The sequence below is a fragment of the Equus quagga genome, chromosome 1, assembly GCF_021613505.1.
Source record: "Equus quagga isolate Etosha38 chromosome 1, UCLA_HA_Equagga_1.0, whole genome shotgun sequence".
NCBI lineage: Eukaryota > Metazoa > Chordata > Mammalia > Perissodactyla > Equidae > Equus > Equus quagga.
In genome coordinates, this window is record NC_060267.1 from 89,253,328 (window position 1) to 89,268,207 (window position 14,880).

The 14,880-nt window shown below is 53.3% G+C and overlaps 1 protein-coding gene across 7 annotated transcripts in view; it reads right to left on the reverse strand.

Annotated features, from left to right (window-relative positions):
• Positions 1–6: 6 nt before the first annotated feature.
• The window catches only part of GOLGA2 (golgin A2), a 28,140-nt gene continuing 13,266 nt past the window's right edge, over positions 7–14,880 (reverse strand). For 2 of the 7 annotated variants that reach the window (XM_046665052.1, XM_046665046.1), the window contains exons 2-27: positions 14,637–14,753; positions 13,563–13,643; positions 10,289–10,405; positions 9,963–10,006; positions 9,782–9,845; positions 9,291–9,350; positions 9,029–9,109; positions 8,196–8,234; positions 7,907–7,969; positions 7,726–7,819; positions 7,521–7,627; positions 6,438–6,496; positions 6,046–6,187; positions 4,605–4,694; positions 4,390–4,497; positions 4,104–4,191; positions 3,356–3,693; positions 2,941–3,054; positions 2,034–2,258; positions 1,876–1,951; positions 1,565–1,653; positions 1,107–1,322; positions 915–1,017; positions 712–818; positions 465–633; positions 7–384 (exon numbers count right to left, since the gene is read on the reverse strand). In XM_046665052.1, the coding sequence (XP_046521008.1) occupies positions 167–384; positions 465–633; positions 712–818; positions 915–1,017; positions 1,107–1,322; positions 1,565–1,653; positions 1,876–1,951; positions 2,034–2,258; positions 2,941–3,054; positions 3,356–3,693; positions 4,104–4,191; positions 4,390–4,497; positions 4,605–4,694; positions 6,046–6,187; positions 6,438–6,496; positions 7,521–7,627; positions 7,726–7,819; positions 7,907–7,969; positions 8,196–8,234; positions 9,029–9,109; positions 9,291–9,350; positions 9,782–9,845; positions 9,963–10,006; positions 10,289–10,405; positions 13,563–13,643; positions 14,637–14,753 (3,009 nt within the window). In that variant the 3' untranslated portion in view covers positions 7–166. The remainder of the gene's footprint in view (positions 385–464; positions 634–711; positions 819–914; positions 1,018–1,106; positions 1,323–1,564; positions 1,654–1,875; positions 1,952–2,033; positions 2,259–2,940; positions 3,055–3,355; positions 3,694–4,103; positions 4,192–4,389; positions 4,498–4,604; positions 4,695–6,045; positions 6,188–6,437; positions 6,497–7,520; positions 7,628–7,725; positions 7,820–7,906; positions 7,970–8,195; positions 8,235–9,028; positions 9,110–9,290; positions 9,351–9,781; positions 9,846–9,962; positions 10,007–10,288; positions 10,406–13,562; positions 13,644–14,636; positions 14,754–14,880) is intronic. The other 5 variants (XM_046665062.1, XM_046665079.1, XM_046665069.1 and 2 more) reach the window with 5 other exon arrangements.

The window sequence follows — 14,880 nt, forward strand, 5'->3', positions numbered from 1 at the left end:
GTTCTCAGGGGTCTTATCTTGCTAGTCTAGGGATAAAAGGGCGACTGAGGAAGGATGACCAGGGACGGGATGGCAGGGAGGGGGTGGCAGGGACGGGATGGCAAGGACAGGGTGGGGGCAGAGCCCCCGGCCCCACTTCTCCGGGCTTTGCCTACTCGTATCAGGCTCAGATCACCATGATCTTCACTTCGTCGTTTTCATCGGCCCGGTAGAAGAAGGGGATGCAGGGGTTGTTGCCCAAGCCTGGGTACTCCTGGGGATTCTGAATTTCACGCAGCAGCTGCATGATCTGCTGCGCAGTGAGGTTCTCAGGGGTAGCCTGGCCCAGCAGGGCCTCTCCCTGGGTAGGCTCCACATTGTCGGCGAGGCTCACCTCGTGGAGATCTTTGGAGAGAGAGTGGCAGCGCTCTGAGCGATGTGCCGGCTCTCCCTTGCCTGCCCTCCCTCCCGAGGACTCTACTCACCATCCTGAGCAGTATTTTGGCTGTCGACAGCGCCAAGCTCCTGGGCAGCTGAGGGTGCTGCAGGGGCCTCACCAGCAGGGTTCTGGGCGGCTGCCACAAACTTGCCATACCATTCATTACGCTCATTCACCAAGCGTAACACCAGCTCCTGTAGCTCCAGCAGCTTCACCTGGAGGGAGAGGCACTCAACACCCCCACCCCTGTCCTCACCCCGGCCCCTGCCCACAGAGATGGTCAGAGCCCCTACCTTCATCTCCTCCTTGTCCCGAGCCAGCCGGCTAATGTACGCCTCCTTCTCCCGGTGCCGCTCCTTCAGCACTGCCCTCTGATTCTGGTAGAGGGCAATGTATTCTCCTGCAGGAAGGGAGGGCAGGCAGACAGAGCTCAGATGCTGGGGCTCCCGATCCACCACATAGCTCCCCCTGCCCCAGGCCCTGGCCTCCTGCTCACCAATGGTGTCTGTCTCTCCAGACAGCTGGATACAGCGATGCTCCAGCTCCTCCACGCGATCCTTCAGATCCACTTTCTCTTGCATCAGCTCTGTAAAGCGGTTCTGCAGCCCAGAGAGTGGGGTCAGGGCTCAGCAGTGACCGTCCCGCCTGCCCCTACCCTTCCTGGCCCATGTCAGGGAGACTCACTCACCTGCAACTTGTCCATGGCCACCTGAAGGGCCTGGTGGGTCTCCCCAGGCACACTGTCGCCCCTGGTCCCAGGGGCTGAGGCCTTCTCCAGCTCATGCTGGGTTGGGGCCGCCAGGTGAGCCAGGCGCCGGCAGCGCTGCTTTTGCTCCTTCAGCTGCTCGCGCAGCTGTGCCTGCTCTTCCTCAGCACTGGCTAAGGCCGAGTTAAAAAATGCCACCTGCGGGCAAGAGGTGCAGGCGTGCTTTCAGGGGAGGATACACAGGAGGAGGCGCAGGGAGGCGGAGAGGCCCTCAGGGGGCCTGCCTGGGGCTCAAGAATGGCGTGGTGTCCAACCACTGGCTCCCAGGAGGGGTGGGTTGGGGGTCAAGAGAAGTCAGAGGGAGAGAAACCAAGAGGTAGGAAGGGTGTCCAGGAGGGAGCACAGACGGAGGCAGGAGATGGGGCAGGGAGGCAGCTCACCATGGCCTCTTGGCTCTCTAGGTACTCCGGCATGCTCAGCTTCGGCCGGGGAGCCTCCTCCTCCTCCTCTTCGCCATCCAGTCCATCTCCTGTGGGGGCAGCCAGAAGGTCCTCAGACAACCCAACAAGGAGGAAAGGAAGAAAGCTCGGGGCCCAGCTCTGACCCTGCCTCACTGTGCAACCCTGGGCCAGCCAGGCTCCAGAGGAAAAGAATTCACTGTCCTAAATGTCTCTTCCAACTAAGTTCTATGAGGCTAAAAGTCTCCCTCATCCTTGGGCTGTGTTCTCTTCCTCTGGGCAGTCCCACTTACCTTCCCCAGGCACAGCCATGAGGCTCAGCTGGGCCTGTAGCTGCTGGTTCTGCTGGTTAGCAGCTTCTAGGCGCTCCTAAGGGGCCAGGAAAGAGAGTGATAAGGGACACGGGCCGCAGGCCTTCCCACTCAGGGGCCCAGCATTCAAACTCTCTCACCTGGGTCTCCTGCAACTCTTGGCGGGTGGTCTCGGCCGCCGCCTTGCCCTGAATTTCCTCGTGCTGCAGCCGGTCCATGATGTGGGTCTGCACCAGGACCTGCTTGTGGAGCTCCTCCTTCTCACAGGCCACCTGCTGATAGGCGGCCACATACTGCTGCAGGTGGCTGGCGTACTGGTCTCGCTGCTGCTGCAGACTCTGAGCCTCCTGGCTCTTCAGTTCCACCTACAGGGAGACCCTGGGAGTGAGGGCAGGTGGTGGCTGCTTCCAGCATCTGAGCCCAGGGACTGGGGAGACTGGGCAGAGCCCTCTGCCGCCTGCGCAGGCCCCTGGCTTCCTTGCTCCAGGGCTAAGTGAGCTCCTCCCTTGCCCAGAGCCCCAGGCCTCCTTCACCCAGCCTCATACCTCATAATAACCTTTCTTAATTTTTGACCACAGACTGGTGGAAAAGCAGACAGCGCCACCAACATCTGTTAAGTGCACACTAAGTGCCTAATACTTTACCTGCGTGATCTCATTTAATCCTCAACACACCTCAACATACGAGGAAAACGCTAATCTTCTTTTTAAGTTACGGAAACTGAGGTTTAGAGCTGTGAACAGTGACCAGTGGGGCTGAGGCGAGAATCCAGGGCCGAACCCAAGGAGCTGCCCATCACCTGCCGTCTCTTCCCCTCTGATAAGGGGCTCAATGCCTCTAGCGGGGATGACGACCTACAGTCCAGGGCTCCCCACCCTGAAAAGTCAGAGGGCAGGGGGCAACAACTAGTCACAGGCCCTCAAGGGCTCTGGGTCACCTGTACCCTGAGGCTGGAGCTGCCTCTGTCCTGGCCCCGGCACCTAGCACCTCCCCTCCCCAGAAGCTGGCGCCCGTCTCCTAGTCCTTCTCAGTTGGGGCCAGAGTTACCGTCTCCTTCAGGTCTCCCAGCTTCTCCTGTAGCTGGCCCACCTTCTTGGCCAGCTCGTTCTTGACATGCTGCTCTGAGTGCAGCGCACTGGTAATCTCCATATTATCATTGGTCTGGACAAAAAGAAGCAATCAGTGGCCACCCAATGTAGCTGGAGACCCCAGAACCTGGTGTCCACCTCCCACAGCTCAGGGAAGAGTGGTGGCAGGTAGGGAAAGCATCCCCCGCCCCCTACATTCATCTCAGCAGGGCTCTCTGGCTCACGGGGGCCTTCATGGGCACCTGTTCACGTAAGGTCTGTCCCGCCCCATTCTACAGGTGGAACAACAAAGGCCCAGAGGGGTTATGCATCTTGCCCTGCACCAAAGGCCTTGGCCAGGGAGGGGGGCAGGCTAGCCAGGTAGGGCTGCGCACCAGCCTGACGAAGCCATCCTGCAGCTCGGCCAGCTGCGACTTGAGCTCGCGGTTCTGGGTGAGAGCGCGGCTGATGGTGCTGCGGTCGCCCTCCATGGTCTCCAGAAGCCGCTTATGCTGCTCCACCTGCTCGTCCCATGACTCAGCCGCCCGTTGCAGCTCCAGCAGCCGAAGCTCCTGCTCCTGATTCAGGCGACTCAAGCTTTCGTTGTCCTGGACTTGGGCCTGCAGCTGCCCTGCCAGGCTCTTCACTTCCTTCTGAAGCTGTTCAGCTTCTGCCTGTAGCCGCTGTTCCACCTCAGATGGCCCTGCTGGGGGCTCCTGGGGTAGGGGAACAGCTGAGAAAGGAAGCATACAATAAGGGCCTCTTGCCTCTGGAGTCTCAAAAAAGCCTCTGCTTGGTCCACAGCTCCTAACTCAGCCTCCTCGCCCCAAATCTTGGCTTCCTGGCTAATAATTCCTCATGCTCATATGATGTTCAATCTGTCAAGACACTTTCAAATTGAGTTCTGTACATTTTTATGCTCAAGACAATTCTGGGTGGTTAACAGTGGGCACTCCACCCCCTTTTTGCAGATGGGGACACTGAGGCTCAAAGAGATTGCAAGACTTGCCAACTCCTGGGAAAGATCTCTGTCCCTTGGCCACAACTCCCTTCCATCCACCCACTTCCCTGGAGTATTCAAAGCCACCTTCACCAGCCCCCCGACACCAATCCTGCTGCCGGATCACTCCAGGCCCAGCTCACCTATCTGGTTCCTCAGTTCGGCCAAGCTGGTCTCCAGCACCTGCACCTGACTCATGCTGCACTCCTTCTCCTCCCTCAACTCGAACAGCTGCCCAAAGCACAGGGGGAGGAGCATACGGAGGGAAGGGATGAAGGAATGGCCAGGCGACCATCTCCCTCTACCCCCGCCTACAAAAAACACACAGCCACCTCTGGCTGCACACAGCAGGTGATGATTCCCATTTTACAGATGCCCAGAAAGATCAAGTGACCTGTCTAAGGTGAGAGGCTAAAGGTCACATCTCACCTTCTCTGACATCTGCTTCATCTTCTCCTGCCAAAAGGCATTCTGTTCTTTCAGATTCACCACATAGTGGTCTCTCTCCACTTGCAGTTGCTTTAGCAAATGCTTCAGCTGCAAGAATGGGGGCTGAAGTTAGCAGGTGCTGTCACTGGGCCTCACCTGCTCCTGGTCACCTGGGGTCATCCTCCTTCCACACCTCTCCCTCTGCAAAGCCTTACCTCCTCCACTTGTCTCTGCAGCTGTGCCTGCTCTTCCAGGGCCTGCTGTAACTGCTGGTTGCTATCACGGGGTTCAGATGGACTAGAAAACTGGGTGATGAAAAGTGAGGAGGTTAGATCTGGGGAGCCCAGGCTGTTCCATACAATCCCCCGACCAAAAGGGTGTGCTAGGGTCAATGTACAACTTAGGGTCAATAAAAATTTCTATCCTCATATTATTAATACCATATCCTTAGGCTTTATTTTTACTAAATACTCATTGTAAACAATTCAAATAAGTGTGCAAACTCCTCCCAACCTTTCCTCTAGCTCCCCAATCCCACCAATCTGGTCTGTATAATTCCAGACCCTTTTCTGTACACATGCAAACATATTTCATTAATGCACATCACAGCTGTGTTGTCTTGGAGTGGTGTCATATATGGTTCTGCAACTTATTTTCACTTTGCTGCGTACAAGATATATTTAATTTTTCTAACAGTTGTATAGTAGCCCAACATATGCCTATTGCATACGTTAACCAGACCCTTACTGATGGCCTTTTAGATGCTATATTGAATAAGGCTACACACTGCTGGTGCTGGAAATGGGGCAGCTGGGTCACCAAGTATGGGCAGCCATCTGAACTTCACAGCAACCGTAAGCTCTAACTTCTTCTATCTCTAGCAGGCAATTTATTAGACTGCCTATCACAGGAATGGGCACAAAGGAGGCATTCAATTCATTCTTCTGACTGCCTGGGCGGATGGATGGAAGGAGCGCAGAGGAGAGCTCTCTGTTTACTGCCCAGACCAGAGCAAATGTGGAGACTCATGTTGTGCTCTGGGGGCCTGACCAAGAGAGGAGCCCTGACAAATCAGGTCACATCCTGGAGACAGCAGTCAGGAGGGTGACAGCTGAAGGAGCTTAGACACTTTAGCACAGAGAAGATCTTAGAAAGGACAGGGGAGCCATATACCCCTCTTCCCTTTTCAAAGCATCTGAAGGTCTCTCTTGGGAATGAGATTCGACTTTTCCCATGTTGTTCTGGAGGGAAGCCAGACCCCAGTGGAAGGAACTTACAGGAAGGCAGAGTATTGCTCAGTGTGGGGAACTGGAGAGCAGGAGCCCTCTGACCTGGGCACCCTGACTACCTGGTGGCTTGGCCCCCGAGAGGCAGTAAACAGATTCATGGGCTGGCCTTATAACTGTCATCTATAAAACAATGGTTTTCAACCAGGATGCTTTAAAAAATAAAAATTAAAAAGGCCTATCCCTGAGATTCTGATTCCATATGTCTGGGCAGGGCCCCAATTTGTAGATTTTTATCAATCTCTGGAGGATTCTGTGGCAGGACCATAACAAGGATCCAACTCCTGGCTGGAGGCCACCCAAGATGACTCCTAAAAACCTTGGCCCCAGCTGGAGGGGGCCCGGGCTCCCTGGGGCTCCAGCCCCTCACTTGTTGCAGTAGGAGCTCTGACATCTCCAGCTTCTTGCGGAGCTCCTCCACCTCGAGCTGCATGGAGTCCTTCTTTGTCAACAAGACCAGAAGCTTCTCCTCCAATTCTGAGTTCTGCTGCTTCAGGTCCTCATTGTTTTTGCTATGACGGGAGGCAGTGGAGAAAGGCATGAATAAAGAGGAGAAAGGAACCCTTTGGTGATCAACCCACCCCCCTCACCACAGAACCACAGTGGCATTGGAAGGGACCCCAGGATTAATAGTCACAAGTGGCAGGCCAGAGAGAGGACATGTGGCCTGAGACTCTGTCACCATGCCCGCTTGTACCCTCCCACTTCCTAGCACATCACCCGCCCAAGGTCCCCCAGCCCTCCTCCACCCTCCCATCCTACTTGTTCTTGTATAACTCCAGCTTGAGGGCATCTCGCTCTTTGGTTAAATCCTTGTTGTACTGCAAATACAGAAAGGCAAGGTCAGGATTGGGCAGGCAGAAGATGCAGCTGGCAGACTAAGCAGCAACAGTAACTACTCCATGGCAACACCTCCTCACCCTGAGGTAGACTTTGTATTTTTCCAAAGCAGTTCCAAGCCCATGTTCTCATTTGTTTTTAATAAGAACTCAGGAAGGGTGGAAGAGGCAGGTAAAGAGTTCTAATTCACGGCTGGCTAACGGAGGCCCAGAGTCAGCAGCTCATACTGCTTCATTATCACTATCAGCAGCATCACCACTTCTGAACCTTGACTGAGCGCTTTACCAGGCACCGTGCGAATGATCCCACTTCCTCCTCACGATCACCAAACGAGGCAGGACGACCATCTCCAATCACAGGCAAAAACCTGCATATTAGAGGTTACGTCGCTTGCCTACAAGCACTTAGAGCTGGGGCTGAACATCCAGGTCTGTCTGACTCTTGGACCAGACTCTCTCCCAGGGTGGGGGAGCAGATACGAGGGGAAATTAAACTTGTGATCTTTTGTTCATGTTTTGAATGGAAGATACATCCACACAGTCCAAAACTCAGCCGGTAGAGAAGTGGCATGTCTCCCAGCCACCCTGTTCCTCTCCCCAGGGCGATTATGAGTCTTTTCAGACACATCTTGTATGTCTCTCTCTCTCACACACACACATGCACACTTCTCCCCTTTCTACACACATGGTGACGTACTAAAAATCCTGTTCTGTACCTTCACAGCCCAAACACCTAGCACTTGGCCAAGGCCCACAGCCAGTTAAGAGCAGGCTGGCCCTCAGGCTCTGGGCTCTGCATCCAGTGCTCACTCTAGACAGCACCCCCAGCCCCGACTCATCCATGGCAACCAACGCATCCTCGGGTTACTTCTAACAACCACACAACTTGAAAGCATCGAGAAATGGCCTGTGCGGCCTTCTGGGCAGCAAGACACTCCATCCTGCAGAAGGGACCTTCAGGCTCACTCCCCGACACCTCCAGTAGATGGGCAGGCACTGGGCTCACCTTGTCGGCCTGTTTCTGCTGCATGGACACAGCAGATAGTGTCCGCTCTAGCTCCCCTATACGCTGCCGGGAAGACTGCAGACGACTAGCAAGATCCTCCAACTCTCCTGGAATGACAGAGTTAAAGATGGACCCCAAAGAAGAAATCCCACTGCAGGCCTGCCGATGTGCCAGGCTGAGGATGAAAGGGCATCCAGATTCCCACCTGCTTTCTGTCTCGCTGCTTGTTGAGTATGAGTCAGGGCGGTATGTAAATCTGACTTCTCAGACACTAGAATCCCTATGGTCTGAATGTGAACCTTTGGGAGAAAAGCCAAACGCATGCTGAAAAGGAGGAAAAGCAATGTTCCCTAGGGGCCATAGGGGACAGCATACAGTCCACTCACCTGCAGCTGCTCTCTTAGAGCTCCTTGCTCCTTTGCAAGCTTTTGCTTAAATTCGTTCTTCTCCTGCAGGAAAAGAAACATCTCTTACTAGGAGGAGGTGGAGATGAAACAGCAAAGGACATGCCCCCAGAATGCCACCAATGGCCCACCAATGACACCAGATTATGGTGGGGGGAGGGGGCGGGGGGAGCTCTATTTCTCCAGGCTGGGAGCAGGCAAGACAAGGCCTCAACCTCTGAGTCCTCCCCCAAACCCAGCAGCCACGTAACGGACAAAGAAATCACATTACTTTCTCTAGTTGATCCAAAATGTCCTGGTTCTGCTGTTTCTGTGGAAAGAGTCAAAGGAAGGTGACTGAGGTTGGCCCCCCTTTCCTATGCTCCCCAGACCAAGAAGGAGGGATGGGCAGGTGCCAGGAGTGGGTTTTAAAGGGAGAGTTCACGGGGACATGAACTGACAAACTCTCCTTAAGTTCCCGAGCAAAGTGACTGCATCTTAGGTGGTTTTGTCATGGCTACAGAAGTGAGAGTCTGAATCCAGACTCCCTTGAAAGGACAATGACACAAGCCTCTAGAAGTGGACTTTGAGAAGGGAAAGACTCCCCTTCTTCTGTTTGGGATTTGGAAGGGTGCATTCAACAAAAATTTACTGAGCACTTACTACAGACCAAGTTCTGTCCTTAGCAGCAGGGATATAGAAATGAAAAGGACCTTTTGAGCTGGAGAGGACCTTGGATACCCTCTAATTCTACCTCCTCAGGAAACTGAAGCCCAGGGAGGAGAAGTGACTCGTCCAAGGTCAAAGACAGAGCAAATTAGGGGCTGAGTCAGGGCTGGAACACACCAGTCACGCTAGTGCTTCCCTTAGAGGCCACAGACCCAGGGCAAGTGTGGAGAGGACTCAAGCAGGGGTGTCTGGAGAACAGAGTAGGCAAAGAGGACAGCCACAGAAACAGCCATGCTGCATGCTCCGTGCTCTGGGGTCCCTCCACCTGACACCTAGGCCCCCCAACCCCATTCTCCCTTGGCACCAGGGGCCCCCAGCTCCTTTCTTAGGGCCCCAAGGGGAAACTGGAGCCCAGGATTGGCAGCATAGAATCAGGGGACCCCACTGGACTCTTACCAATTCCTCTATCTTGCTACTGAGTTGTTTGTTTGTTAGATTGCTGGAGTCCAGGGCTACTGATAGCTCTTGGTACCGGCTCTGAGGCGCATGCAGAGAGGAGGAGTTGGAGGAAGGGTGGGGGAGAGGTAGAGAGAGCAATCATTAGGGTTGGGGGGTGTCTGGGCTGTCTCAGCTGGCAGCGGGGCACCCAGCCCCGGCTGTGAGAGGAGGTAGGGGGCTGGCCTGCAGGGTCACTGGGCCATAGTCCAGGGCCACTTACCTCCAGATTCTTTATATTAGCAGAAGATGCTAGGCCCTCCCCATTGACGTATGATGTAGACTAGGAGAGATCAAAGAGCTCACATGGAGATGCTCTCTGGCTCTCTCAATGCCTAAGCCCTCTAACTTCCTGTCTTCCCCATCAACTGGCAAAATTTTATTTGCTGCCTAACTTGGCCCCCTCCTCCCATAACCCCTTTGAGTCAACTTCCTATGGTTCTCATCTCCCCCTCATCCCTCCTCTCCCAAGCACCTCTCTTCCTGTGCTTTCTGCAGTAGGATGAACGGATGCAACGCATCTCGTAGTCCAACCCCTTCATTTGCACAGCTTCAAAGAGGAGACTCGGAAATAATGACTAGCTAAACATTGCCCAGCTGACTCAGCTGGTCCCAGGATCTTCCCTCCCTTTTGGTAATCTCTGCCTCAGTTTCTTTCTATCATCTTTTCCTTTCCCCTCTCCCCCCTGCTCTGGGCTACAAATTCTGGGGTACCTCGTTCACAAGACCGTTGAGCTGCTGAGAAAGCTGGCGCAGGCTCTCGGTAGATGAAAGGGATCTAGGGATGAGCACAGGGGTCAGGGCTGCAGGAGGCTAGAGGGGAAGGGGGGCATGGGCAGCAGCCTGTCCCAACTCCCTCAGCCTAGGGACTGCTGCCCCCATCAGAGACACTCACATGCTTTCATCCATGGGACTAGGACCATTTTCAGCATCATGGCTCTGTTTGGGAAAAAAACACATGAGGTAGTCACTCAATTTCCGTTTAGAAGACAGAAATCTTCCATGGGTGGGGTGAGCCAAGCGCATTCCGATAACCTTCCATCTTCCCAAACCTCAAAGAAAACCTGGTCTTGGCCTCCCCCATTCCAGCCCTCGGGAAGGGCACCTGGCTCTAGGAACCAAGCTGCCTGAAGAAAGGGGAAGAGACTCCACAGGAGATACGATCCTCTGGGAAGGAGGAGGGGACGAACATACAGTGGGGCAGCGGGGAAAGGCACAAACCTGAACTGATGCCATGCTAGTGACATGGGGGTGACTAGCACTGGGGGAAGGGACACCATCAGGTGACACGGTGTCAACAGCAGGTGCTGAGGCAGCAGCGGCGCGGTCTTTGGGCGCCTGTCACAGAACAGAGCAGGCGGTTAGGGTGCCATGCAGGAAAGAAGGCAACTCAATGCTATGGATACAGGGGTGCAGAGCGGGTAGGACAGGTGTTGCTGCAGTCAGAGTGACAGTCACACATGCTGGGAGCTACCCTGGGGTATGGCTATCGCTCGTCCACGTTTCAGGCTGCTCTGCAGCCTTCTGGGCAGCCAAAGCCTAAAGTAGGGATGGCACGACCTCCTTCGTGAACACATGACGGCCTTGTTCTCCCCGGAGCTCAGCAAATGACCAGACCAGGCTCTGACCTGTGGCAGCCACAGCAGGTGGAAAGAGGTGTGCCAAGTTAGGGAGAAGGAAGGCACTGCTCTTGCAGAAAGCCAATCTGTGCCTCTGAGTGACCCTCACCCTGGGCCTCTGCTGGGCAGAGGCTGGTGCTAATGAAGAAGCTAACTGCCTCTTTCCTTTCTGGCTCTGATTTCCTCCCTTCCCTCCTCCCCTCAACTGCTGGCTGTGTTTGCCCAATTCAGATATTCAGGCCTTTTCTGGGAAAGAGGCAGCCCAACTAGAAGCCTCTCCCTGCTCCTGGAGGTACCCCCCACCCCCAACCTCCTCACTCCAAAACACCTACCCAACCAAGAAACCGAGAAACCAGAGGTAAGATGTCTACCCTTTGACTCTTAACATCCTAGACAACAATCCTGGGACTGAGGACCAGGAGCCATAAAGAAGCTGCTCCTTCTTCCCCAACTGGACCCACTGGCTTGACCAGAGCCCCATCCAGCCTCTTTCCAGGCTCAGATCTGACAGCTACTTGAGGCCTCTGGCTCTGGAGATCTAATGTCCAACAGGCCAGATGGGCAGAGATGGGGAAGATGGCTGACAGGCTAAAGCTTAATGAGCAAAGAGCACCAGGGAGCCAAGGCCAGCCAGCAAGGCTGGGTCAGGGAGGAAGAGGCTGCACTTCTCCTGGGGGAAAGGGCCACCTGCTCTCTGGACCCCTCAGCCCTGCCCTCTGAAAACCCAAATGTACTGCCCTCCTTAGAGCAAGTGCTGGCAGAGCCTGAGAAGCTGAGGACTCAAGCTGTTTGCACGTTTACCGTCCACATTGTGACCACCTTTGGCCCTAGAACCTGGTGTTGCCTTGCCAACCTGTACAACTGAATCTAACAGGGAAGAGCAGGGGTTCAGCAGTAGGCCGGGCATGAGACTCTGGGGGAGGTGGGCACACTCATAGCCCTGGGCCCTGGCAAGCCCGGTTCCTCCCAGCATCTTGGGTGCCCACTGATCTCTAGAATTAGAGGTATTAAATATAGAAAACATGACTATTTTGTGAGCAATCAAGTTATTTCATCATTTTAAGCCTTGTAGGTAAGTGTGGACTTCTAAGAAAACATTGTCCACTCCCCTCAAATGTCCCATTCCATTAAAAATTGGTGTATTTCTCCAACATTCCCCATTTCTGGATGCTTTCAGTGCTGCCCAGGCTCCTGTAATCCCAGGCGTGCCGTACTGAGTAGAAAACTTAAGTGAGAAACAGTTATTGACAGAGAGAGGATTTAAAAATAACAAGAAGGGACTATGAGGATCTGGGTCTTCATTTCCAGGAGAAGAGAGGGATGCGGGCACAGAATCTTTGAACATGAGTGCACACACATGGCTTCAGGACTCCTCTACGCCTGGGCTCCCCTTATGTGCCACTCAGTGTCTCCTCTGAGTCGACAAGATGAGTTACCATACCTGGACAGACCTGATCAACTGGGCGTGAGCAGTCCCGATGATTGAAACTCTCCAACAGCAGCCAACAGGGCCCTGTCCCAGACCCTCTCCCCACGCCCATCTCCAACAGGAGCTGGCCCTGTTTCAGCCCTACTCCTCTGGCCTGGCAGATCTCCCTCGAGGAAGCTAACTGAGGAGGAAGTGCCAACATCATGTCCAGAGGAGGTCATCTCCCAGCCAATGCACCCCAAACACCAGCCCTTCTGGGAGGTGCTCTGTGAGCTCATAATCCTGGCTGTTACCTGTACTATGCACTCTGCCAGGGACTCCCATTTCCCCCACACTCGGTATGGATGAATGTCACCCACCTCTAATCTTCAAACTGGCCTCAAATGCCACCCCCTCCAGCCTCAAGTCCATTTAGTACCAACCTCTGCCTCAGTTTAGCATCTGCAACAGTGCCACCTTCTACCCTGCTTCTTTCAGCAGCGCCTGCCTGCCTCAGGGTGCATTCTAGCTGGTTTACCTACTTTCTCCAGCACCTGGCAGTGTCTCTGCTATCAAGGGCCCACTGAATACGGTTAAGTGTCTGGTCGATTTTTACAAGACGAACGGGGCAGAATGTCCTGGTCACTCATCTGTTTGGCTAACCTCACATCCTTTACAGGTAGTTCCCCTGAAAAAATAACCTCAATCCTTGTAACTATAATACAAACTCCCTTTCTCTTAACTCTACATTCCCTACTTTCAAACCAAAATGAATTAATCAACTCAAAAAATCACAAACTGCACTGTAGTCTACTGGTCTTTCGGGGACAGATGCCCAAAGGGCAAGACAGTTTGGTTTTATTTAATCTCTCCAAGTCTGACAGCACCACTGGGCATTCAAACTTGAGGCTCAAAAAGCCCAAATGCAGGACCGGCCCCATGGCCGAGTGGTTAAGTTCGTGCCTTTTGCTTCAGTGGCCCAGGGTTTCACTTGTTCGGATCCTGGGCGCAGACATGGCACCGTTCATCAAGCCATACTGAGGCGGCATCCCACATAACACAACCAGAAGGACCTACAGCTAGAATGTACAACTATGTACCGGGGGGCCTTGGGGAGAAGAAGAAAAACAAAAAACAAAAAAAAAGAAGATTGGCAACAGATGTTAGCTCAGGTGCCAATCTTTAAAATTAAAAAAGCCCACATGCCACACACCTGCTCTGGAAGCTATTCCCAAATACCTTTACCCTTCAAGGTGCATCTCACCTTCTCCAAGACAATAAAAGATGTGGGGGAAGGAAAAAAACCCCAACCAACCAAGCAGGTGAAAAAGCAGACATGAACAGGCCAAGGGTTAATGACAGCAACATAAAATAAGCCAGAGGCAAATGATCCCCCAAAGCAGAGAAGCCGAGGGGCATGCAGAGCTGGGAGGGAGCAAGCCAGAGAGGGGGCTCGGCACTGCCTCACCTTCCAATTGTCCAATGAGGGGAGTGCTACCCCATTGGAGCGGTTAAGGTCAGACACCAGCACCTTCAGAATGTCCTGAATCTATAGGAGGTGAAAAGGGAAAAACAAGGGCAGGGGGAGAAAGAGAAAAGTGGCTTAGTGAGAGGCAAGAGAGTCAAGGAAGGAAGAAGAGACGGTTCAGGGCAATGGAACGCTGGAGAAGAGAGAAGGGGATCAATACCAAAGCCTGTGCCATCTTTCCAAACAGCCACTTGCTGCCTTGCCAGAGGCAGAAATCAACATAAACAAACAGATGGAAAAGTCCCCTGAAAGATGCCGTCACATAGAGTGGAGTCGCCTGACCACTGCAGCTCTTAATACATCCATGACATACTCTCCTCAGGCCCTGGATGCTAGGAGTCTGAAAAAGCTCCAGACCCCCATCTCCATTTTAAAAACCAAACTTCCAAGTAAGGGGTCGCTTGAACAAAGGGGGCTACAGCTAAAAAATAAGTTTGAAAGACAGTGATCTGATCCAACAATATCATCTTAAGATGAGGAAACTGAGGCCCGGGGAGGAAGTGATTTTCCTGAGGTCATCCACCAAGCTGGTGGCAAAGATGGACTAGCAACTCAGATCAGCTCCTAATCCAAGTGTCTGGGGCTCTCCTCATCACAGCCTGGGACTCTCTTGGTGCTTCCTAAAGGGAGAGAACATGAGAAGTGGCTGCTCTCACAGCCTGGCTTCCCCCTGAGGCTGGGGATGAGAAAATCACCAGAGCAGCAAGTGAAATAGCAACCACCCTTTATTGAATGTTTACTTCGAACCAGGCCCTGGACTAAGGGACTAATATAAAAACATCAACAATCCCACCTAAACATCCTAAGTGTAAGTAAGACAATATTACCCCGATTTTGCCAATGTGGAAAGAGAGACCCAAAAGAGTTTAAGCGATTTGCCCCAAATCATATCCCTAGCAGAGGGAGAGGGAAGATTCAAACCAGTACCTGATACTTCTTCCACAGTCTTAACCACTACCCTTTACTGCCCCGTGAGCATCCCTGTCCCTGGATGCCTGGCCAGCTAAGACTCACATCCTCAGGAGAGTGACAACCATCAGAAGTGGTTATCTCAGAGCTACTGCCATTTTTAATCTTCTTTTTCTTCTTTTCGAAAGGACCAAGGTTGTTCTTCTGCTGATATTCCTTCAACTGCAGAAAGGAAAAGCAGGGGGACTCATGAGAACTATGAGCCCCTGTATTCACATCCCATTTTACAGTTTACAAAATACACTTATACTCATCATCTGATTTAATGCCACCAATGACCCTACAAGGT